General features: G+C 63.5%; 1 protein-coding gene and 1 long non-coding RNA gene across 12 annotated transcripts in view; both read left to right on the top strand.

The window, feature by feature from the left end:
• The first annotated feature begins 188 nt into the window (after positions 1-188).
• LOC118602922 lies at positions 189-7,318 on the top strand. Its single transcript, XR_004951007.1, has 2 exons — positions 189-3,567; positions 3,632-7,318. It is a non-coding gene; the product is annotated as an uncharacterized LOC118602922 (long non-coding RNA).
• A 14,852-nt stretch (positions 7,319-22,170) lies between these two features.
• Positions 22,171-24,583, top strand: part of BRSK2 (BR serine/threonine kinase 2) — a 48,514-nt gene continuing 46,101 nt past the window's right edge. For 7 of the 11 annotated variants that reach the window (XR_004950982.1, XR_004950983.1, XR_004950984.1 and 4 more), the window contains exon 1: positions 22,563-22,656. Coding sequence is in view for 7 of the 11 variants with exons in the window: in XM_016146214.2 (XP_016001700.1) it covers positions 22,563-22,656 (94 nt within the window). In the remaining 4 variants the exon portion in view is untranslated. Of the gene's footprint in view, positions 22,657-24,583 lie in introns of all 11 variants that reach the window. The other 4 variants (XM_016146210.2, XM_016146213.2, XM_016146211.2 and 1 more) reach the window with 2 other exon arrangements.

Here is a 24,583-nt window from a genome sequence, read left to right as displayed (position 1 = left end):
CAGTGCGCAGGCGCCGCGCGGCCCCGCCCCCCCCGGCGCCGCGCACGCACGCGCGCTCCCGACCGGCGCCTGCGCACTCGCCGCGCGCTACCGACTGGCGCCTGCGCACTCGCCGCGCGCGCTACCGACTGGCGCCTGCGCACTCGTTCCCCCGCCGACCGCGACCGGCTCCCGGGCCCGCAGTGCGCGCCTGCGCGGCCACCGACCCGCCGCGAGGGCGGGCTGCACTGACCGTGGGGTCCGCTTGGGCGGGCCGCCCGGCCGGCGCCGGGGGCTGCGGCGCGAGGCCTCAGTGTCCCTCCCTCCCGGGGCCTCCGGCTGCACCCAGGGCAGGGACAGTAACCGCAGAATCCGCGCAAAACGGCCCTGTGCTGGTTCCAACAAGATACCGAGTTGCTTTTCAGAGAAAGGATACTAAACTGCATGCGAGTCGTGCCGCGGAAGCGGAGGAAGGAACTCTGACCTCCGGCTGCGCTGGAACCGCGGTCTGCCCCGCCCCCGCCCCGGGAGCCGCAGGACCGGGGCTTGGATCCCGGGAGCCTAACAGAGGCGACGGGGCCGCTGTCCAGGAAGGTCCGGTGCTGAAGCCCCTCACCGCAAATGGCCAGCCCCAGGGTCCTCCGGTTAAAACGCGCCGGCAGCACTTCCCACACCTGTAACCCCAGCCGCTGAACCCCGCCGGAACCCCGGACGTGGGAGGCAGACGCGAGTGGTGCCTCCGTTCTCCTGCGAGCTAACTCGGCATTAGATAAACCGCCTTCTTTTCCTCAAAAGCCGTCACCATACTGTTGGCTTCTATGCGCCTCTGGCAGCAAACCCTGTTAGGTAACCACAGTCCTCAGACAAGAGCGTGGGCTCCCCAGGAAGCCCCCAAGAAGGAGGGCCCGCCAGCTGGGAGGGGTCCCGGTCTGGAGCCAGCGGCCACATGCTCGGGACAGGAGAGCCTCCGGTCAATGGACGACGGACCACTGAGCTGGGCCAGGGGCTGCGCCGGTGTCTCAGGGAGGGGATTCTCCACCTCAGCGTCACCAAGCAGAGGAGGGTCCTGATCCCAGCCACGGACTGACGGCGTCCAGCAGACGTGCGAGCCTCCTGGAGCAGGGGAGGTTGTGGGTGGAGGAACCGGAGAACAAAACAGAGCATTCGGCCAACTGTCACCTCAGGCCCTTGATTCACCCCAAAATCCCGTGGGAAGGGACCACTCAGATTTAAATTTTTAAGAACTGAAGTCAAACTAAAGGAGAGGCGAGCATGGGCTGGGCCGCACAGGGGCACTCCAGTGCGGGAGGGACGAGGCACGGCCGCCACCTCGTCTTCACGGGTGGGGTCACATGAGCCTTACGGAAGCAGGCGCCGCAGCAGCACCGCCAACGGTGCCGTGTTAGCCGGCGGTTACCAACAAACGGGAAGTATGTCTGCGACGTCCGCCTTTCCCGTGTCTGCGATGAGGCTTCCTGCTTCCACCGCCCATTTCACGTTCCCCTTCTTTCACGCCACGCACCTCAGCGGTGTCTGCCCCGGGGCTGCTGGAGATAGGTGTCCTCTAAGGTGTCCGTAGGGACTTTCAGTTTTTCTATCGGAGAAGGACGTGGAGAAGGCCTGCCTGCCGCTGGGCCTGCCCTTCTCCTGTTGAGCATAGGCGGTTCCACAGGACTTTGAGCTGAGACGAGGCCACTCTGACCACATGCATTGGCACCCAGCACGACGGCTCTCCTGTCCTGTGTGAACACAGACGACGTGACACCGCCCAGGCCGATGGCAGACCTCTCCCGTCCCGGCTGTGGGGACTGCCACCGCTTACCAGTTCCGACTTGAGCCTTCCCCTAATCTTCCCTCCTTCTAGACAGGAGTTAGTAAGAAGCCGAATCATAGAATTACCCGTGCTTCTGAGAGCATCCAAGCCAGGGCAAACCCCGCTTCCGCGAACCTTCCCCGTAATCACTGACGAAAGCCCAAATCCTGTAATGACTCCTTCTCAGTACCCCCGCCCCTTACCCCCCGGCAAAGCCACCCTCTGCCTCCCCACTGTGTGGGCTCTTCTTCGCAGCAACAGGTGATAATCCCACCCTGCTGAGTGACAGGTGTGTTCCTGGTGGTCTGGCAGGACGGCACTGACACACCCTGTCCCTTTGTACACTTTGCAGAGCTGAAAGTAGACGGCCAACTGCATGATCTGGATCCTCACCATTTCGCCAAAGCGGCGAAGTGTCCCAGCCACTCGACCACCTGTCCCTCGCCCTCCACGGGCACCACATCCCTGGCCACCGCTGGAGATGGCTGAGGGACTGGGATGGCACCGCGTGACCCAGATCCCCAGGGCTCGACACCCACTGGCAAGGATCTTATCCGCTTGCTCTTTGAATAATGAGTGACCCGATCCCAGAATCCCATTTGCAGAGGCTGTTTTCTGGGGGCACTTCTGGTGGCAATTACTGTATCAGTCAGGGTCCCAGCAAGAAACAGATGGCATGCTCAGAAAGATAATTGGAGGAATTTTAATAAATGGACTGTTTGCAAAAGAAGGGCAGTTAAGGCATGGCGAAGCACGGAGGGAATTTGAGCTTCGGGCAGCTCCCGCCACTTCCCGTCTCAAAAGGACAGACGCGGCAGTAACCAGGGACAGAGGCTTCCTGGGCAGCAGTGTGGCCTGTGCAGAGGGATGAGGCCACTGCCAACCGCAGGCCTGTGGGGCGGGGCCCGGGGAGGCAAACACTCTGCCCTCCCTCCTCCCACTTCTGACCTCCTGCAGCGCCCCCCACGAACCCAGGAACCCAGCCTGGTGGCGCAGTCGGGACGTCAGCCCCCCGGGGCGCAGAGAAAGGCAGAGAAAGGTGGAGAGCGGGCCTGGGAAGGCAGACGGAGACTGTGCTCCGCATGCGTCTGAATGTCAGCAATCACGGAAGGATACAGTTTCGTGAAATACCATTCAAAAGAGCAACGCAAGAACAGGAGAGACACGAAACTTTCTAAAGCGAGCGGAAGTGTCGAGGAAGCGCTGGGAAACGTGACGCCGAACTCGCGGAGGGACGAGGAGGCTCGGTGTCAGAAATCCGTCAGTGCCCCCGCCGACTCGTCCCACAAAGGAAATGCTCATGAAAACCCCGCAAGAGTTTTCCAAAGAAACGTAACACGCCGGCTCAAAACGAATGTGAAAGAACAAAGGCTGAGGAACAGCCAAAACTTTGTGGAGGAGATGAAAGGCGACTGTCCGAGGAGAGATCGAAACGTGGTGTGAGGCCGTGGCCGCCGAGGCCGCGACACCCGTCTGCAGATGGACAGACCCAGCAGCGGCACAGACGCGGAGGCTCGGCCCAGGGAGTGCCCGCCGGGCTGCGCAGTCGGGAAAGGAAATGTTTTTTTTCAGTCGATGGGCTGTGACAATCAACTCTACTTATGGAAAAACTGAAACCGGACCCCTGCCTCAGTTGAAGCAAAATAGTGACCCTGGATGGAACTGACCCGATAAATGTTGGGTGCATTCAGAATCGATGCTGAGTTTGGAAAGGGTGCAGTCGGGAACAGCGGTCACCCCTCTGCTCCGGCAGGAGGCCTGAGCAGGAGTCCGAGGTGTGACAGTCGGGAACAGCGGTCACCCCTCTGCTCCGGCAGGAGGCCTGAGCAGGAGTCCGAGGTGTGAGGAGGGGACAGGTGTGACGACAGGAGAGGCCACCCGGTGAGCCAGACCGGGAGAGAGGTCCAGCAGACCGACGCCCCGGTGTCGGGGCGCAGACCAGACGTCCTCGCGGAAGGCAGAGGGAGCCGATGAAGGAGCGAGGGCGTGGGAGCCGGGAGGGCCGCAGGGGCGGGTTTCACACCCGGAGTGGGTGTTGGGCACGGTCGCGAGGTGCGACGGCGAGCCGACATCGCGGGGCTCTCAGGAGTGGGCGGCGTGGCCACAGAGCCGGGCGGAGGAGTGACGAAGGCCCGAAGCCGGGGCCAGGGGCCGGCGGCGTATTTCTGTAACGTGCAGGCCTCGCCGGGAGCGCGAGCCCGCTGCTGCCTGCACCCTCTCGGGAGCCGCGCGGGCGTTCAGACCCCGGCCCTCGGTGCCACCTGAGTGACGTCACCACTTGTGCCGCCATCATTGCATCCAGTCCATTCCCACGATGTCATGGAGTCCCCACCCCCACCCTTCCCGTGTCCGGGTCTGGCACACGGGCCCCAGTGTTCGAGGAACACCCTGATGTCCCCGAGCCCCACAGCTCTCCGCACGTCTGACTCGGGGTCCTGGGGAGACAGTAATGGTGTCACCCCTTCGAGCGCCCCGTCCGTGCCAGGCACTGCTCTCAGTGCTTGGACCGCGCCGTCTCGTCTGATCCCCCCACCCATCCCGCTCGGCCGTGCGTCTGCTGTCCACACGACGGACGAAGGCCGCGGACAGACGGAGGAGGGCACGCTCGCCACGTCAACACCAGCGAGCGGCCAACGCCCACGGCACAGAAAGGCCAGGGACAGGAAGCCGGAGGGATGAGCGGCCGGGTGCCGTGAGTCAGCAACTCGAAGCCAGGGCGCCCGGAGCTCGGCAGGTGTACGGGGGGCTCTCGAACTTGCCACCGACAGGAGAAGCAAGGTGACAATGTGATGGTGCTTTACGTCACCAGGACAGTAAGAATCAGGAAGGGAGGGACCCCAGGGCTGGGTGAGAACAGAGGGGCTGGGAGAGGCCGGCCTACAGCAGGGCGGCTGCACGGCTGCCCTGCAGGGCCTTCCAGAAGGTTCTCGCACCGGTCCCCGAGGGCATGCTCGCTGGGCTGCTTGTGGCCCAGTTGTTTGTGCAGCCTGATTACTCACCAGCAGAGGCGTCAGGAGAACCCCATGGGGACACCCAAGGGAACACTGTGCCACAGGCAGAGACGACGAAGCCGGTGTCCGCGGGACGGCCCGTCAACGCAAAATGCGTGACGCAGCCGTTTCCAAGACAGCGGACATCAGGAGCGAAGACCAGCGGCCCCGCGAGACGGCAGCGAGGGGCCCGAGGGTCGCCCCGCGGGTTCCCAGGTGGCAGGCCTCAGGCGCAGAGTGGCACGGAGCAGACTCGCCGGCAAGGCCAGCTCCCGGTGGGCCCCCAGGGAGGACAGAGCTGCCAGGAGAAGCCCTGCTGTCGGCGGGAGTGCCCCCGGGGTCTGGAGCAGGGTGCAGATCCGTAAGGGTCTCCCACCCGTGCCGGGAGCTGGCCCGGGCCCAGTGCCGAGCAAACAGTCTCACCCCTGCAGGACGCGGCCACCGTGCCCAGGGGGTCTGTCTTCATATTGCCAAGGCTAACGTGAGGCACTTAAAACGACAGAGTCCCCTAAAGGTCCTGCAGGTTTGTACGGCTGGTCGTAGAGCCTCGAATACTTGTGCCCCAAACCGGCAAACGCACGTCGCAGGCGGAGACTCAACGCCCTTCTCTCACGGCCCGCAGTGCGGGTAGGAACGTGGGGTGTGGAACACCTGGACGAGGCTGCGAACCAGCCGACCCCCTGGACGCGTCAAGAAAACACCACCCAATGACACCGAACTCCACGCTCCGGCAGGCATGAGGCGTTTGCCACAGCAGACCACGTTCCGACCCAGAATGGCCCCCCAAAATTCAAATTACATAAATTATGTCCTCTGACCAAAATGGAATTAAATTAGAAATCAACAACAGAAAGGTGTCTGGAAACCCGCTCCTCCCCCAAAAGTTTTGAAACTAAAGAAGCCACGTATCATGGAAGCAATGAAAAAGAAAATTAGACAGCATTTTAAGCTAAATGGAGATTAAAAAACATGACGTTATGTTTCATGGGATGCAGCCAAAGCAGCATGTGAGGCATCCGTACCTACATCGGAGGGGCGGAAGGTCCCGGATCACGGGCGCCCCGCCACTCGCCTCTACACTCTGGAGAAGGAGCCGTCCCTGGTCCTTCCGCCTGCGGCTGGCCGGCCGCCCGTTGCTGGGGCTGTTCGCCCACCGTGACCTGCTGTGCGAAGGTCTCCCTGCTCCCCCCGGCTCCCTGGGATGTGGGCTCACAGCCCATCCCCGACCGTCCCACGGTCGTGGCCACGGTCACCCTGAATCACGCCTCAGATGAGCACCGGCCCTCACAGCAGGTGCACCGGAGTGCCGCCGACGGAGTGACCATCATGCCGCCAACGTGGGCAGCAGCCACACACGCCGCGACTTCGCGATCCCCTCCGCCCTTCACGGTGGCCACTCAGCCCCGCATCACAGACGGGGAATCCAAGGCGCGGGGGGCCCCTTGCCGGGGTTCACATGGGCCGCGACGGGGTGAGGAGGAGAATGAACGCGTCCGTGAAGAGGTGCATCCTGCGTGGCGGGGCTGAGTGGGCGCCCGACGCTAGCGCGAGCCAGACAGTGTACCCGAGGAAACAGGGTCAGACGCCCCACACAGGGGCGTCAGCCGATAAAGCAGCCACCGTCCGGGTGGCCTCAGCGCTTTCAGGAGAATGTACTAAAACTCAGAGTGGGGGCGTTTCAAACAGCGTGGGGTCCTTGGTAGCAAAGCCAGGCTGGGTTTTTATTCCTGCTCTAAGACGTCACCCAGGCGGGGACGGTTTTCTCCAGGCGGGAATGGTTTTTCTCCAGGCGGGGACGGTTTTCTCCAGGCAGGCCTCCCTGAACAGGTGGCCTGGCGAGGCTGGTCTGGGGGTGCCGGCCACCCCCTTAGCCCTTGCCCACCTGCCCTCCCTGCCCCCGCCCCGTGCCACCTGCTTCAGCCCTGCCGCTTGGCAGGTGCCTAAGGTGGCTGGAGGCCACCTCTACAGCACCCCAGCCCCGCTCTGCCACAGGCAGGGAGAGCGCTCCTGCTGGATCTCTTCCAGAACCTTCTGTCCTCGTCCTTGTTTTTATTCTCAAGACAGACTCCAGAAAAGCACGCTCTTCCCTCCGTGACTCTGCGGCCGGTCCCCTCTCGTGAGGAGTGTGACACCGGCAAGTGCTGTGGCCCCCACTGGCTTGCGGACCGGCCAGTAGGCCACTGTTAACGTGACCACGGACCTAAGCTCCCATGAGAGGAACAACAGGACAGACCACGGCCGTAAATTCTGCCGCTTCCTGGCCGCGGATGGCTGCTTGCTTTTACATCTGCACCGCAGGTGGCCTCCGTGGGGCCCATGCGATGCCGTGTGTGACCGCACACCTCCTCCAGTCCATGTTCAGCGACGCTGTGGGGCAGCCGGAAAGAGGCCGCCGTGGGGAACGCGCCCCATGGAACCGGCCCAGCCCCCTTCTGCATTGGGCCCAGGGCCCCGCTTTGCTGGCCATGTAGACTCTAGACCCAGAGATGGGTGTGTTAATAATGTGGATTAAAATTAAAGTTGTGCCTAGTCTGGAGTTGTCGCATTGAGGAAGTATTCTTCTAGAAAGTTCCTTTCTCTAGTGGAGAACCCCATGGAAGCGGGCAAGGTGGGGGACGAGGGTCCCGCCCAGCAATACCTGTGACCTGCCCTGTGGGGCAAGTCCCGGCCAGACAGAGCTGTGCCACGTGCAGGGCCCACATAGGTGGCTCAGCAAGCCGGCTCGCCACGGGCCTCCATGTGCCCCCCAAGGCCACTCGGCCCAGACAGTGTGTCCCATCCTCGTCATCGGTTACTATCGGGCGGGTCCTGAACGGACCTGTGAGCAGCAGGCTCTGCAGCTGCGCGTTTGGCGGGAAAAGCCTGCGCCCCGCCCGGCTCGGGCGCTTGTCTGTCCCCGTGAGCCGGGGCCCTGGCCCGGCAGAGCCCAGGACGCGCCCCGAGGGCTGGCCCCGCCCCGACGGCTGGCCCCGCCCCGACGGCTGGCCCCGCCTTCCGCTCCACGCGTCCTGCCGCTTCTCCCTTCGCAGGGAGGGAGCCGTCCTTTCGTCCCCATCGATGCGACCCGCTCCGTTAAGCATTTTTAAAACCCGTTTCATCTTGGTTTGGGAAATGTTCCTAAAAAGAAAAAATGGAAGGCAGGGTGGAGAGAGGCTCCCGAGCCCCATCCCCAGCTGCTGGTCCCACCTGGGAGCCCCGTTTCCAAAGCCGGACGGTGACGGGGAGTCGACCCCACAGTCGGGCGAGTTGGCCGGGCAGCCGAGGCGCCCCGAGCCCGGCCTTCCTCCCTGCGGCCGTGGCGCTCCTGGCCCCGGGTCCGGCTCTGGCGGCTCCCCTCCGCGCCGCCCCCGTCCCCCCTCCGCGCCGCCCCCGTCCCCCCTCCGCGCCGCCCCCGTCCCCCCTCCGCGCCGCCCCGTCCCCCCTCCGCGCCGCCCCCGTCCCCAGGGCGGACTCCCTGTCTCTGTCCCTCTGTCTCGTCTCGTCTCTGTCCCAGGGCTCCCAGTCCGGGGTTGGTGTCCATGTGTCCCCCACACTTGCTGTGGTTGGTCTGCGGGTCTGGGGTACAGGGTCCAGTCACCGCTGCCCAGCTCGCCCCCCTGCCCTGGCTCCCTTGACCCCCTCTTCGGCCATTGGCCCATGTTCACAGTGTGCCCCTCGGCCTCTGCAGGTGGTCCCTCCCCTGCGCCTCTCTGAGGCTGCGTGCCTTCACCCCGCACTGTGGATGGGAATGGTTCTTCCACCACAGAACCGTCACCGGGTTCATGGAAAACACACTTAATCGCTGAGCAGAGGAGCCTGTGCGTTGCTTCACTCCGAGTGCTGGGGTACCAGCTTTCTCGCACTAACTCCCAGGCCGGTGTGTGCAGCAGCCGCCTCGCCCAGGGCACACCGCCCGGCCAGCTGTTTAGGCAGAGAGCAAGCTCCGACTTGCCTGTGGCCCCATTTCCAATCGGTGACGGGGTCCGGCAGGAGGGCGGCACGAGCTGCGTTAGGTATTTCTGGCGAGAAATCGCTGGGCATCCCTTTGGCACAAAGTGTCACGCCTGCAGGCACCCGTGGCGGAGCGCTCAGCCTCCGACCAGGGCAGTTTGCCGCTGCCCCTGTGGCAGGTGGCACAACCCACGCGGGGCCTGGAAAAGCCACCCAAAGCGCTGGCTGAGCATCCTGGGGAGAGCCCGCCCTGCCACGAGCCCCGCCTGGCAGAGCCCGCCTGGCAGAGCCGGCCTGGCAGAGCCTCGCCTGGCAGGGCCCCGCCTGGCAGGGCCCCGCACGCATCACGGGGAGCTGGGAGCCCAGCCCCAGGAAGCCCCCAGCTCCGCCCCTTCCTATTAGAATTTAAATGAGGGACCTTCAGTTTGATGGATGAGCCTTGGCGTCCTGGGCCACAGCACAAAGGCCCGGAGTCCTTGCGCCCACACCTGCTCCATCTGGCCTGGCGCTGGGGGAGCCTGGCTGGCCACCTCGGGACGAGCTCAGCGCCCCAGCTGCTGCCTCTGTCACCTCTGTCATTCCGCTAGGACCTGGGCTGCTGCAGGCCTGTGGGGCGGCCAGGGTCTAGCAGTGACCGGGGGCACTGACCGGGTGCTGGGCTGGACGGCCCTTCAGGGAGAGAGCCACCTGCATGCAGCCCTGGTGGTCTGCTGCCAAGGGACATGGGTTCGGGGACCACAGATATCCAGGCTTTGACCCCGAAGGTCGGCTGCTGCCCCTGGGGCCAGTCTCCGTGTGCCCCACGTGCCTCCTGGAGCCCTCCGGTGGCCCTTCCCCGTGAGTCGTCTCCGGTGACCCCCAGCCCTCTCTCACCCACATGTCATCGGGGGGGCAGACCTGTTGAGTTTGCCTCCTTCCCCCACTGAGTCTGACTGAGGTCCCACCCCAGGCTGCCCATGCAGAGGGTCTTCTGTCACTGCCCCAGGCCCCCCTCAGCCACACCTCATCACGCCCATCCCTGCCCCCCAGCCCTAGCTAATGCCCCTTGCCTCCTGCGACCCCTCCCCCCAGGTTCAGCCGTAGAAAAATGATACCTGTGCCAGGAAGGAAGTGTCTGTAATGTCCACTGGGGCGGAAGACATCTAGTCACGAAGGTGCAAATCCTCACGCTGACCCCTACTGAGTGTGTGGGGAAGGCCGGGCGGGGTTGTGACAGCTAAAGACCAGCAGAGCATGGGGGTGACGGCCGCAGGGGCGTGAACTCACCTGACGCCCTGAGCTGCACGCCTAGGAATGGCTAAGGTGGTAAATTCTATGCGACCTGCACCTCACCTCCAGGGCTAAGGACAATTCGTCGGGAGGGAGGCCATGGCGTAACCACCAGCTCCGCATTAGGCGCTCGCATCTCAGCCCTCCGCAAAGCTGTAAAAAACTCTTACGGATAAAAATTTGAAAACGTTATTACAGGCGGAGGAATCCAGACACAAAAGGCTGCATGCAGACCGACTTCACTCATGTGGAGTTGGAGAACAGGCAAAGTGGTGAGGGCACCGTAACTCAGAGCCCCGAGGAGGGGACCTGGGGGCCGCGGGGCCGGTCCGGGCGGCGGCGGTGTCTGCCGCGGGTCACACATCGGAACTCACGGGACCGGACTCGCCGACAATCTGCATTTCACAGGGTGCAACTTTTTTCTCTATTTAAGAAAAGTGGGCGGCCTAAACGGAGAAGCGGACTAAGCCATATTCGTCACTGGAAACCTTCACCCACCATCCCGGGAAAACAACGAAACCAGAAAAGAACGACCCTGTGGGAGGTTTGAGCCCGTGGGAGATCTGAGTCTCAGAAAACCAGACTAGGCCCCGGTAAAGACACCGTAAGAACACGTCCCCCCCCCCCCCCCCGCTGTTGCCACGTGTAAAAGGAACATTCAGAAGAGTCAGCAAGGCGGGCAGCGTGTCCCCGAGGTGGCTTGGAGACACCCAAGTATTTGGAACAGGGGCCGTGGGTCTGCCCAGGCGTGAGGGGCCTGGGGGCCCTCAGAGTCTGCGCTGACAGGTCTCCTGTCTCTGCTTGCTTCGGATCTGCTTGGATAAACTTGCAAGTTCAGATCTAATGACCCCGCGGTCCTTTATGTCATTCTTACCAGTGGCTTTGTTTCTCTTCATTAAAACCAATTGGTGCGCATGTGGCAACATCTCGGGACGAGGCTCGCTGAGGGGGTCTCGAGGCCGGGCGAGGCTCAGGCCGCAGAACCTCTCTGCCCCTGGCAGCCGCTCTGCCCTGAACTCCAGCCCCAGGCTCTAAATTAGGCGCCGGGAGGCGGGGCTTCTGGGAGGCTGGAGGTGGGGCTTTGGAGAGGCAGAGCTTTGGGAGGCGGGGCCTCTGGGAGGCGTGGCCTCTGGGCTGGGAGGCGTGGCCTCTGGGCTGTGAGGCTGCAGGAGGCGGGGCTTCAGGAGGAGGGCTCCGGGGAGGCAGGTGCAGCCGGAAGGAGTTTCCGTTGGCGGGTGCTGAGGCTGGGCACCTGGATTTCCTCTGAACCACTGCTGCGGGGTGGACAGTGGTGGGGAGCGGGGGTGGGGTGGGTGGGGACAAGCAGGGCAAGGGCCGCGATATGCTGCAGAGTGCTGTCGTCCTCAGCACAAGCCTGACTAGGCCTTGCCCCTCTGTTGAGTCTGAGTAGTGGTGGGAGTTGGGGTGCGCCTGGAGCTCTGGCGCCCCCAGCCTGCTCCAGCGTCTCTCCAGGCACCAGGACTCCTGGGACACAGTCTGAAACCCCATTATAAGGCTACTGCCACAGCCCGTGGATCTGAGGGTGGCTGGGCATCCATCTACGGCCCCCGGCACCCCACCTGGCTTATCTGCACACACCTCTTTCATGTGGGGTCCCACACTTGCTCACAGCTTTGCCAGGCAGGTTGCAGGATACTCCCTTACGTCTAAATTTCAGATAAACTATGACCAATTTTTCAGCACAAGTGTGTATGAAACACGGCACGGGAATACTCATACTAAAAAAACTGCCCATTGTTCATCTGGAATTTAAATTCAGCCGGGTGTTCCGTGTTTTTACTCACTACCTCCGGCCACCATACCTGTGACCGCATCAGGGCCGGGGTGGGGGAGGGGGGAAGCTTGGCCCCGTAGCTGCGCATCTGGCCCGGGCCCTCAGGGTCGAGGCCCGCACAGATCGCCTTCCGCGGCTGAGCCCGTGCCGGAGCCCTGTCCATAGCATGACTCAGCACGAGCGACCGGCAGGACAAAGGGACAAAGCAGGCGGTAGCAGCACCTCCTGGTGGGCCTGTGATCGTGGCTGCTCACAGTCGAGACTGTCGCCGTTACCGACAAAAATACTCATGGCTCCCCGTTGAGGAGCACAGATAGCCACCAACGAGAAGGCTCCGATACACCTGTGGGGTGAGGCGGGTCAAAGGTCACAGCATGGAAAGACGGTGAGGAAGTCCGGACAGAGATGGAGCCGGTGTGGTCACCCCTGTGGCTGCTAAGTCAGTCCTGCACACCCCCCACGCTGGTACGCCCAGCGGTCAGACCCGGGGCCGGCCTGGCGGTTCCAGAGGGCGCAGACCCCGGATTTAATGGTTCATCCTGGTCACTGAGCCCTTCTCACGAGGGGAGGATGTTAGACTGTTATTTTTCTGGTGGCCTTCCGTTAACAGCTGATGGATCTGGGGCGAGGTCCCTAATTTGTGATCGTGAATCCAGCTGCCGCATCCCATCCTGCAGGCTCCTTACGAGAGCCCGGTATGGAAACCAGGCCCAGAGAGGCCTTAAGGGACCAGGTCGCCTAACATAGATGGCATGTGGACAGGCCCCTAAGCCACGGGTTCGTCACCCTGCCATGTGACAGCTTGCGCACTTCGATTTGGGGGTGATCCCTGTCGGGGTGAGGAGACGGCATGCCAGCAGCGCCTGTCCGCTGTGAGCTCGGGGACACCGGCCGATCAGAGCCCTCTGGGCTCATCTGGTCCCCGTCCTCTGCCTCTCACTGACCACCGTGCTAACGGGCCCCTCTGTCCAGCCTCCTGAGGACAGGGGCGCACACACAGCTCCTCCCCACCAGTTCCACCAGCTTCGGCCCCCAATTTCTGTGGCTCTCAGGCACCCGCTCAGGCTGGACACGTGGGAGGCCCCCCGGGAGGTGACCCTGATGGCCCCAGGTGTCGAATCTCAATACGCACAGCGCATAGCACTGCTGGCGGCAGGGTGCCTGCCCTGCCCGCGGGGGCCGTTGCCAATCTCGGCCGGAGAGCAGCAGGAGGAGCACAGATGCGCAGAGGGGGTCGCCCGTCTCAGGAGCACGCGTGACCTCTGCCGGAGCAGGCGCAGCAGCAGCAGCAGCAGCAGCAGGTGCAGCAGGCGGCGTCACAGCACCAGACTCTCCGTCTGGGGCGAGTGTGGAGAGAGGCGCCTCCTCCACGCAGCAGCCAGCGCCTGACGCGACAGGGAGCGAGGTGCCTCGCGCCGCGGCACCTGGCTCATACTGCCCGGGTCTTGCTGCTGAGTGCTGGTGACGACCAACCCCAATCCTGGCCGCCTGCAAAGGGATGTGTGTGCAGGCCACCAGGGCCACACTGGGCTCAGCCGGGACCCGCGGCAGTGGCTCCAGGCTGTGGCTTGGGGTCAGCGTGTCCTCATAGTCATGGCAGGAGCACACAGGCCTCTCGGAGACGGGCTTGGGGCCAGCACAGTCGCTGGGGCCCATCAGATACTGCTGTCTGCTCCAGTGGGAGGCGCGTGTCCAGGGCACAGGGCCAGGGGAAAAGGCCCGGGGTCAGGAATCCAGCCCCACACCCTGGCTTTACGTCGTGGACCGTGGACGGACGCAGCCTGCCCCGGGGGGCCGCGTGCTCTCCGGGCTCACGAAACGTCGGTACATTCAGACCAAGGAGCAGCGTGAGGATGGGCCATGGGGTGTGTTAGCTGCACAGGCCACATAACACACACTACAGCCGGCGGTTTGAATGACAGACGCTTCCTGTCCCTGGTCCTGGGGCCGGCGTCTGAGACCCAGGTGTGGGCAGGGCGAGCCCCCCCAAGGGCTCTCTCCTTGGTGTGCGGACAGCATCTCCTCTCTGTGTCCCCACGTGGTCGTCCCTCTGTGGGGGACTGTGTCTTGATCCCTGTGTATGAGGACACAGTCATATTGGACTAGAGTCCACCCCAGAACCCCATTTTTCCTTGAGAAGACTTCCTCTCCACAGTCACAGTCAGAGGCGCTGGGGTTCAGGCTTCAGCGTATGAATTTGGGGGGCCCGTGACCAGCACAGGAGAGCCCAAGAGGCAGGGCAGACACCCTGCAGCACCCGCGTAAGGGGACAGGGCAGGAGAACCGTGAAGGGGCTGAAATGGGCTCAGGGTGGGAGACGCGGAGCCCCGGGGACGGGGAGGGCCTCAGAGCCAAGAGCCCCAGCACGCGGGGCGCCGAGTGGGGTCACGGCCGCCCAGGGGACCTTGGCCATGAGCAGGCCCCCGGGGGCAGGGGCCTCGACCGCCCTCCTGTGGCCACCAGAGCTGAAGAGCAGCAGACACGTGGGGAGAGAGGGTGGCCGTGGAGCCCCGAGCCCAGCCCAGACCCAGCGAGGGCGTCTCCAGTGTGCACAGTGCCCGCAGCCTCAGCTCCAGTCCCCTCCCCCACCCACGCTGGCCGCCCAGCCCCCACGGTCGCGGGAGCACAATCCGGGGCCTGGCCGCATCTCTCTGCAAAGACGCACGACCCCAAGACGCGGTGTCTGGGATTTCACACAGGTCTCCAACGGCTGCACCCAGCGTGAAAGGCTTGACCTTCAGGCACCAGCGAGCACCCCTAATTCCAGAGACCCCACATGACCACGCAGCCTCACGGCCTCATACGAGACTTGGGGACTCTGTCAGTTCCAGACTGGGTGACCGGCCTTGGGGCTGGAAGGGTCCTGAGCAAAGCCAAGAGAAAGCCCCTTATTAAACACCAGTTTAAAGGGAAACACAGCAGGGCAAACAATGCCAACCCGCCCGCCGCTCGCGAGGGGAAGTGACGAGCGGCTAGCTCGGCAGTCGGGAAACCCAGGCGGCGCCGGGGCGGGGGGGGGGCGGCCGCGGGGTGCATCACCTTTAATTATTAACATTCAACATCATTGTCAGATATTTCTCCCCTGGTTCATCTGAGGAAAGCTCTCTGCCTGCACTTCGGGGACATGTGACCCAGTTCTGGGAGCGAGAGGATGTTTGACATATTTCTCCTAATTCCAAAAAATTAATAATAATAATAATAATAAAAGCAAATTGAAAACAAGTGAATGGTCTCGTTAGAAGGCAGGAGCACAGGGAAACAACGAGGCAGGTCCTGGCCGTCCCACAGCCCTTCAGGGCTGGGCCCTCTCGGGGTCTCGAGAGCCATTTGTCATTGAAGGAGCCAGGAAACAGGCCACCGCTCTGCAGTAGGCGCGGGTGCGCGCCCGCCGCGCGCTGCCGTCAGCGGGGAGCCTCCCCAAGGAGGCAGCGTCCCTGCCCAAGGCCTCGGGCCCCTTTGCTGCCCCCCTCGCTTCCGCATCAGGAGGGGCCCAAACGCGCACCCCGCGGGGAGGCGCGACCCCGCGTGCCCTGGACGCGCCGCTGCCCTTCCTCGGGCGCGCCATGCTCGAGTTAAGCGCGGAAGCCAAGGCGAAGGGGGCGCGGGCCGGGCTGCCTCTCTCGAGGAACCAGATTAACGCTCCAAAAATACCCGGGCAGTGCGTGGGCGCCGCTCGGAACAACGCCTGCCCCCTCCCCGCGCAGGGGGGGCGGCCACCTGGCTCCCTGCGCTGGGCGCCCACCCATCGGGCGCCCGGGGCCCAGCGAGCCCGCGGGTGAGGAGGAGAGGAAGGAACCAAAGCCCCACTTTAAAGAATACTAACCCCATCTATTTCCGGGCTGTTTTTAAAATTTTTCTAATCGTGGTAAAAACACACAAAACGTACCATCGCAAGCATTTCTAAGTGTGCACTTCGGCCGTGTTACACGCACTCACACTGCAGCGACCTCCCCAGCCTGGCATTTACTCGCCCGTTTCTTATTGAGACGCTAGCAGAGATGCACACGTGGGGAATGGGGAGCATGCGAGCCCCCCAAATGGAGGGGCCTGGGTCTTGACCCTGCAGCAAAAGAGGTCCCTACCCTCTCAGGGCCTCCGCAAGCTCCCCAGCAAGCTTGGGGCGGGGCAGGAGAATGCACCCCACCTCTTCATTGCTGAAAAGTCTTTCTGTGTCCAGGGACCAGATGGTGCCCGTGCAGCCTGAAGCCCTGGGGGTGGGGGCCGCCAGGACGAGGCACCCGCCTCTCCCTGCACGGAGTCCTGAGCCCCCTCGCTTCCCTGGCCTTCTTGGGCGCTCCCTCACCCCAGCAGTGGGGACCAGCAGCCAGGCGGGTGGGAAGAGGTTTCCCCTTGGGGTTGCCCCAGGGAGAGCTGAGCAGGAGAGGGTGACAGGTGGCAGGTCCTGGCCGCTCACGAAGGGTTTTATTTCCGTGGTGACAACAGGGAGGAAGGCTGCCTGGCACTCCCCCAGCAACTGTGCCCCTGGAGGGGCTTAGTCAGGACTTTGTTGTGGCAGGTGACCCACAAAACTAAGAGCAGCATAAGCGTGAACCGACCTCACGGGCACAGGACAGTGGGCCTCCTCTGGCCTCTGTGGCCCTCCGCCCTCGCCTCCTGCTCTGTAATCTCACCTTGGCAGCCTCTCAGGGTGCGGTTCCCCCGTCACAGCTTCCGGGCTCTCTGTCCTCCACATTGCCTGGTAGGGACCTCTGGATCCTGGTCCCAAATTATCAGGAGGAAGAGCCCAGTTGTCCCCGCGTGGGCAGGTGGCACCCTGGTCCAATGAGCCAAGGCTGGGCTGTCACCTGGAGAGACGAGCCCACAGGCCTCCGTGACGCTGGTGCCATAAAGGGGACGAGTACGAGGAGGAACCGACGGCAGGAACACGGACCCCGCGCTCAGCCCACGCGACGCCACCGCCCAAGTCGGAAGTAAGGGAGCGAACTTGGGAAAAACGCTGCCAGGCGTGGGCTAGAGTGGACGCCGATCTCTTTGGTTAAAAAGGGCTCTGCGAGTCCGTGTGAAAACCCGAACACCTCCCAGAAAAGCAGGCAAAGGACACGAATAAGCGATTCGCAAAAGAAAAATGCAGATGGCTACTAACTGCGCACACACACGCATGCACGCACGCGCGCACACACACACGCATGCACGCGCACACACACGCACACATACACACTGGCACACACACGCACACGCATACATATGCGCACACATATATACACACATACATGCACACAGGCACACACGTGTTCATGCACAGACACACTCACGCATGCACACATGTGCGCACACACACATGCACACACATACACACACGTGCACACATGCACACACACGTGCACATGTACACACACAAGCTCACACGCCCCAGCAGGTGAGCCTCGCCCGGAAGTGCAGGGAGGTGTCGTCATGACTGGCATTGCTGCGGGTCGGGTCGGGGCCCGGCTCCGTGAGGGCGGGACAGGTGGTTCACGAGCATCTGTGACGCGGGGGCGCGGCCGGGACTGAGTGGTGACCAGCCGCGGCTGTCACAGAGGCCGCTCCGGGTGGCGTCAGAAGGCTCAGGAGACCAGTTCAGCGCAGGAAGGGATCGGGGAGTGCACGTTCAGGTGGACAAAGCCGAGCGTCCTCGCTCACCAGTGCAAGGCCGTGCTCCGTCTTACACGCTGGGAAGGTCGAGTCAACCCGGCCGCCCACAGGGCCCCACTTGGCCGAGCATTGGTGGGCCGCATCCCATCAGCTGACCCTACCCGAGTGCGAGGGACCCCACCCCGGCCTGGCTGCTGAGCGCGGATGTCAGTCCCCTCCGGCCGTCAGACGGAGCCGCACCGTCCGTCATCCTGGGCTCCGGCTGCCGCCTGCACGTGGGACCCATCGGCCCTGGAGGCACGCGACCCAGTTCCTGACAGTGAACGCCTTTCTCCCTACGTTGTGTTTCTCTGGAGAACCCTGGCTGACACACATGGTCACGGATGCCTGCACCTCCCGTAGTCCCCAAAGACAATCCTTCGAAAGGACATCGATGACGAGGAAGGATGGTCACTCTCTGAGCACCTGCTGAGTGCCAGGCTGGGCTCTGGCCCTGAGGTTCATCCAGGAACACAGGACCCTGGCTGGGGGGCCGAGTTCCAGCGCGGAGAGGGACGAGAGCCGACAGACGTCACAGGAAACGCAGAATGCCGCTGGAAGACGATGCCCACCATGGAAAAAAGACAAGGCGAGGCCGGGTGGGTGGGCGGGGTCTGGCCGGGTGCAGGCCGGCGTCGTCAGGGAGGGCGGCCCTGTGGGCCCCGCTGGAAGCCGACTGTCAGGGCGGAATTCACCTGTTTAATCCTCAGCACCTCAGAACGTGCCTGCACTTGGAGATGGGTTTTTAAAGAGGCGATAAAGGTAAAATGAGGAACAGTGGGAGAGGAGGTCAGGGAGAGGGGGCGAGGGGACCCCACTTGGCTTTCACCCTGAGTGAGATGGGACCCGCGGATGGGAGTGAGTGGAGGAGGTGGAGGAGCAGCGGGGTCTGACTCACTCTCAGGGAAGGTCCCTGGCATGCTGCATCGACCCCGACCCCGTGTGAGGCCGAGGGGGAAGCCAGCAAGAATGCGCACACACGCCAACGGCTAGATCCCTCAGGCGAGCTGGACACATGCCTAGAAAGACACAAACCACCGAAACGAATTCGACGCAGCTTTCAAATCAAGGTTTCTTCTCATTGAGTTGCTAAGAGCTCTTTACATATTCCAGATACAAATCTTGTAACAGAGACACATTTTGCAAACACGTGCCCCCTATCTGTGGCTTTCCATTTTTTTGACCAGTGTCTTGTGAAACACAGAAGATTTTCATTCTGATGGGGTCCACTTTATTATTATATTTTAATGTTATCATTTGGGTTTTGTTTTGTTTTGTTTTGCAACTTACCTGAAAACATCTTTGCTGACCCAAGGACACAAAGGTCTCCTGTTTTCTTCTAGAAGTTTTGGCTCTCTGAACCATTTCCAGTTCTGACTGGTCGATGTCCGCCGTCCCGAGTGGTTGGCATTTGTAGATGCAGTGAGGTAAGTCTGGGTTAACTCGGCGCCTCCTGCTGAAATGACAGTCCTTCTCCAGACTAAACTTTGCGCCTTTGTTGGAAAAAAACATGGCCACGAGTGTCAGCGTTGACTTCTGGATTCTGGCGTCATTCTCTGCTTCGCGTGTCTGTCTCTGTTTAAGCCAATGGCGCTCCGCCTTGGCCGTGGCGGTTTTGTGATGAGACAGAATCGGGCCACGTGAGCCTCTCGACTTCGCTTTTGGTCACTGTCGGAGACTTCCTTGGTCCTTTTGAATCTCTTTTTTAGATTTTAGTAAATAAGCGTGTCGCTCTGTGAGAGGAAGACAGGTTGTGGTTTTGCTTGAAATTGCGTCGACTCTGTAGATCGATTCGGGAGGAACTGCTTTCTTAACAGTTTTCAGTTTTGGAACCCGTGGCCGTGGTGACTCTCCACTCCCTTAGGTCTTTTTAGGTCTCTCGGGGGAATTTTATAGTTTTCTGTGTACGGGTTTCACATATTTTTGTTGTTGTTGTTGTTGTTAAATTTACCTCTGACTATTTCACGGTTTTTGAATCTGCTTGTGAATGACATTTGTTTTTATAATTTCTAATCTTCCATTGTTAGGACACAGAAATAGAATGTATATATTTTGGCTTCGTATCCTGTGACTTTGCTAAACTCACTCGTTAGCTCTGGCAGCATTTGTAACTCAGGATTTTCTACAGACGATAATGTCATCTGTGATTCAAGATTGTTTCGTCTTTCCTTTCCGATCATCTAAAAGTGAAACCCGCATCTCCTTGCCTTATCGCGTCGGCTACGTCCTCTAGCACAGTGTGGAAATGAAGTGCTGAGAGCAGCTAGTTTTGCCTCATTCCCATCGGTCCTTCCCCGCCAAGTGTGGCATCGTTGTGGGGTTTTCGTAGACGTCCTTTATCAGGCTGAGGGAGCCCTCCTAGTCCTAGTTTGCTGAGTTTGTTTTGTTTTTAATCATGGATGGGTGTTGAATTTTGTCAAATGCCTTTTCTTTCTGCGTCCATTGAAACAGTCGTGTGGTTTTTCTGTTTTAGACTGCTAGTGGTGCATTACGCCGACCGATTCTGAAACATTTAACTTCACGCCTGAGGAATAAGCCGTTTGGTTGTATTATTCTCTTTACACGTTCCTGGAATCGATTTGCTTATGCTCCGCTGAGGACTTTTGCATCCGGGCTCATGAGATATACTGGACTTTAATTTTCCTTTCTCGTCATGTCCTTATCTGCACTTGGCGCCAGGGTTATGACGGTCTCACGTAGAGTTAGGAGGTGTTCCCTTCTCCTCTGTGTCCTCAAACACTCATGTAGGGTCGATGTCATTTCTTCATTTGGTGTGGTCTGCCAGCCAGGCCCCACACCGTGGCCAGCACTGGACAGGGCTGACGGAAGCCTGGCCACCACGGGTCATGCTGTCGACCCCACAAAGATGGGGAGATGAGGCGTTCTGCTGTGACCGTGCTGAGCTGGAGAGTCCACGTGACGGACACACAGAGAGCTGCAGGAGAGAGCTGGCCCTGTGGCCCCGGGGTGAGGGCAGGCTGGCGCTGGGGCCTGGGGAGGGGGCCGAGAGTGAACGCGGTCACCTGGAAGACAGTAGAGAGGTCCCCTGTGGAGCCCTGAGAAAGGTCCGTGGGTACGGGCTGCGTGGCCCCTGAGAAGGCTGAGGAGTGGCCGGAGAGAATGACCCGAGGGGCCCAGGGCTGGGCAGAAGTGGGAAGCAGGAGTCTTGAAAGCCAAGAGGTTCAGCCTAGGGGTGTCCAAATGGGAATGGTCAGCAAGGCCAAGTGCTGCTGAGGGCATAAGAAAGATGTCAAGTCCTGTGGGCTGGGGAGGCCCAGGTGACCGTGATGGCGCCGGTCCAGCAGAGGGCGATATGGACACCATGAGGCAAGTCTCTGGCAGGGGCCCCTCCTCCAGGCACCGGCTGCCCACCCGCCTCTGCCTGCAGGGGGAGGAGGGGGCTTCCCTATCTCTTGCACACCCTCGACCCAGTGATACCAGGTCTGCCTCCGGCCACACCTCCAGCTACACAATTTCTCTTGTCCTGGGTCCCAAATGCTCTTCTGTACCGGTTACATCGCACCTGCAGCCTGGCTGGGTCTCTGCAGGTGGCGGTGCTGATGCTGCTGTCTCCGCAGTGTCAGGGCCCTGACTGCGAGGCCTCAGCGCTTAGCACAGCCCAAGGGGACGTGCAAAAAGCCCAGGGGACCAGACATGGGTTTCGAGGGCCATCTCTCCTTCCTGAGCTGAGAAAGGGGAGAGATACCAACAGGCCCAGCCAGGTGGGGTGCTGGAAAGATCTGGGGGTTTCTGGAGTTCACGCGCCCTCCCCCCAGGGGCAGGAGCAGGGGATGGCCCTGAGGGGAGTGAGGGCAGCCGGCCAGGGAGCGCCAGAGCCTGTGGCAGAAGAGGTGCAGGTGAAGCCACCCAGGACGTGGCAGCAGACCCCGAGACTCGTCCAGGCACTCCGTGGCTCAAACGCTGCGGGACCCCCACATCTGCGGGGTTCTGGGCTCACCCCTCCTCTCCCATCACCCTCTGCAGCACGAGGAAGGAAGCCCTGGCGCAAGGAAGCACGAGCGTTTTCCCGCAAGAAGCCTCTCCGGAGCTGTCGGCACCCGTGCGCCCGACCCAGCCGCCCAGCCGGACCTGAGGGGGGTTCGCGGCGCCTCGGCCTGGAACCGCCTCCCCAAGGAGGCCGCTGCTGGGTGACCTCGGGTGAGTTCTTCCACCCCGCTGTGCTGGTCACGCTGTGAACCCGGGGAAACGGAGCGGAGGAAGGCAGCGACCCTGCACGGCCTCGGGAGGCGCAAGGTCACGGTCCGGCCACGCGCCCCCGCAGAGCCACCGCCCCCGGGAAGGGGAAGGGACGAGAAAGTCCTTACGACCACGGTGGCGGTGGCCAGCAGGCATGACGCGGAGGGCCGGGGGCCGCGGACTGTGCGTCCGCATCCCGACAGGGCAGCCCCCGCGCGCTCCTCCTCCACGCGCTCCCCGCCGCCCCACTGCCTGCGCCGTCCTGGGGGCGATTGGCGCGCAGGGCGGCGGGCCGGGCGGCGGGCTGGAGCCGCCCAGGCCCCGCCCCGTCCCGACCTCGCGGGGGACTCGCCCCCGACCTCGCCCCGGACTCGCTTCGCAGAGTCCAGCTCCCCCGAGCGCTCGCAGCGGCCTGGCTGGCAGCGGGGCGGGGCGGGGTGTTCGGACGCTGCTGATTGGTTAGGCTCGCTGATTGACCGGCGCGGGAGCCACTCGCGGCCGCCGCCGCTGCAGCGGGCTGCTCTCGTTAGGGTTCGGCTCTGCTCGGCTCGGCGGCTCGGCTCGGCTCGGCTCGGCTGCGCAGCTCGGCTCGGCTCGGCTTGGCTCGGCTGCGCGGCCGCGGACCGACTGACGGGCGTGCGCTGGGGGCGCGGGGCGCGGGGCGCGGGCCTCGGCGGCGGCGGCGGCGGCGGCGGCGGAAACCTAGTGCCCCCGCCCGCCCGGTCCTCTCGCAGAGGCGGAGGCAGCGTCGCGGGCCGCAGCGGAGCGGGGCGCGGGGGGCGGCGGCGCGGGGAGGCGCGGGGGGCGCGGAGCAAGCGCGGCCCGCCGGGCGCCGCCGACCCGGCCCAGCGGACGGGCGGACGGACTGACGGACGCGGACCGACGCGGACCCTCCCTGCCGCCGCCGCCCGCCCGCCCGCCCGGGGCGCCCACCTCGCCGGCGCCGGGCCCGGGAGCGATGACATCGACGGGGAAGGACGGCGGCGGGGCGCAGCACGCGCAGTATGTGGGGCCCTACCGGCTGGAGAAGACGCTGGGCAAGGGGCAGACAGGTGCGTGCGGGCCGGGGGTCGGGGCCGGGGAGGCCGGAGGACCCGAGCGGGACCGGCGGCGCGGGGGGACTGGGGAGGCTCGGGTGGCCCGGGAGCACTGGGGGCGCCGGGGAGACCGGGACGCAGGGACGCGCAGGCCCGCGGCGGCCGGCGAGGCCGTGCTGACGGCGCGCCGCGCGGGGGCCCTGGAAGGACGCGGTCCCCGGAGCGGCGTGCAGGCCCGGCCCGGCCCCGGCCCGCGGCCGCGAACAATGGGCAGCCCGCCCCGGGGCCCGCCGCCGAGCCCCGCAGGCCGCGCGGCTGCGCTCTGCCGGGCGCGGCCCAAGGACACGCGGCGCGGACGGGGGTGCCGGGCCCCGCCGGCACCCCTCTGTCCTGGCTGCAGGTGCGCGGCCGCGGCCGCATTGTGCGCCCGAGCGACCGGCCCCATTGTGCCGCGGGAGGAGGGGGCCGGGCGGGCGCCCATCTGCCGTCTGCCACGGCCGCGCTAATAGGCGTGCCGCCTGAGCAGCTGCGCCCCGGCCCGCGCGCCCCCGGCCGCGACCCCCAGCTCCGGGCGGCCGCTGGGGCAGGGAGGCCGCCGGGTGCGGTGTGCGGCCAACGGGGGGCCACCCTGGCCAGGCCGGGCCCTCCCAACACCGTGGGAGTGAGAGAGCGCCCCGGCCACTCAGAGGGCTGGACAGCGCCTTTCTGTCCTCCCAGCCTCTGCTCCGAATGTCTGCGACACTGCACTCCCCCAGGGGAGGGAGAGGGAGGCGGGGCCTGGGCCGGAGCTCGGATGCCGGCGCGCTGGAGCAGACCCCCTGATTACCGGAGGGAAGAGGGGGCTTCTGGGCTGGCGCTGGCTCTTTCAGGGATCAGGGTAGGTCCAGGCGCCGCGGCCAGGCCCCTCGTCCGGCCAGCGTTCCCAGTCGTTTTGTGGGAAGCTGGGCTCAGCCATTTTCTTTCTTCTCCCAGGACGGGCCTCTCCTGGCGCCCAGAGCTCCCCTTGGCCCCGACCTCCCTGTCTCTCTGGGAAGGCCCTTAGACCTTGGGCAGGCAAGGGGACGGGAGAAGGGAGCAGGAGGGTGCGGCGGGCCGGCCCACCAGGCTGGCGCCCGAGGCCAGCAGGCTGCTGCAGGCCCTCGGGCAGCACGGAGGCCGAGCAGAAGGTGGTGTTCGGGAGGAAAGTGGGCCAGGCCCCGCGCTCTCTGGGGAGGGCCGTGGCTGTCTCAGCAGAGAGCGCGAGGTGCTGGGCTGGGGGGCGGGCTTCCCCCCGCCCCACCCGGGCTAGACAGTGCCCTGTGCCAACTGCTGAGGCACAGAGGGGGCCCCCGGCAGTGAGGCAGCGCGTCGGGAGTGGAGGTGAGTGGGGGTGACGTGGCCGGGGTTGGAGGAGGAGGTGGCAGACTGTTGGGGCTCCACCGAGTTCAAAATAGGCCTGTTTCCTGGGGGAACAACTGTAGTTGGTGAGCCCCTCGGTGGGGGAGGGGCCGGGGCAGCAGAATGCGGGAGGCAGAGAAATAATCTAATTACAGCACCCGTAAACCGTTACCACGAGGGGACACGGGCGTGCGAGTGCCGACGGGGGACGTGTGCGAGCCGGGCGCGGGCCCCCCGGGCAGGCCTGGCCCCCCATGCTCACTGAGTCGCGCTGCCGAGCAGTTAATTGCAGAAGGCTCCCTCTGTAATTAACAGTAATGCACACAAAAGGGTGTGTGTGAGTGTGTGTCAACAACACGCCCCGCCGAGCGCTGTTCCGGGACCGGCTCCCGTGGCCGCAAAGCGCAGCCTCTCCTCGCCCCCCCCCCCCAGGGGACCCCTCTGGTCTAATCGGGTGGCCACCTGCGGGGGCCTGTTGGTGCTGTGTCCCTTCTTGCCTCCCGGATGCTGGACCACCTGCATCCGGGAGGGTGGGGAGGAGGCCCACCTGTGGGCGCCCTCTCTC

This window comes from Rousettus aegyptiacus, unplaced genomic scaffold (assembly GCF_014176215.1).
Source record: "Rousettus aegyptiacus isolate mRouAeg1 unplaced genomic scaffold, mRouAeg1.p scaffold_m13_p_5, whole genome shotgun sequence".
NCBI classification, from domain to species: domain Eukaryota; kingdom Metazoa; phylum Chordata; class Mammalia; order Chiroptera; family Pteropodidae; genus Rousettus; species Rousettus aegyptiacus.
The sequence above is the reverse complement of the archived record's forward strand: the minus strand, read 5'-3'. Positions and strand labels throughout refer to the sequence as shown.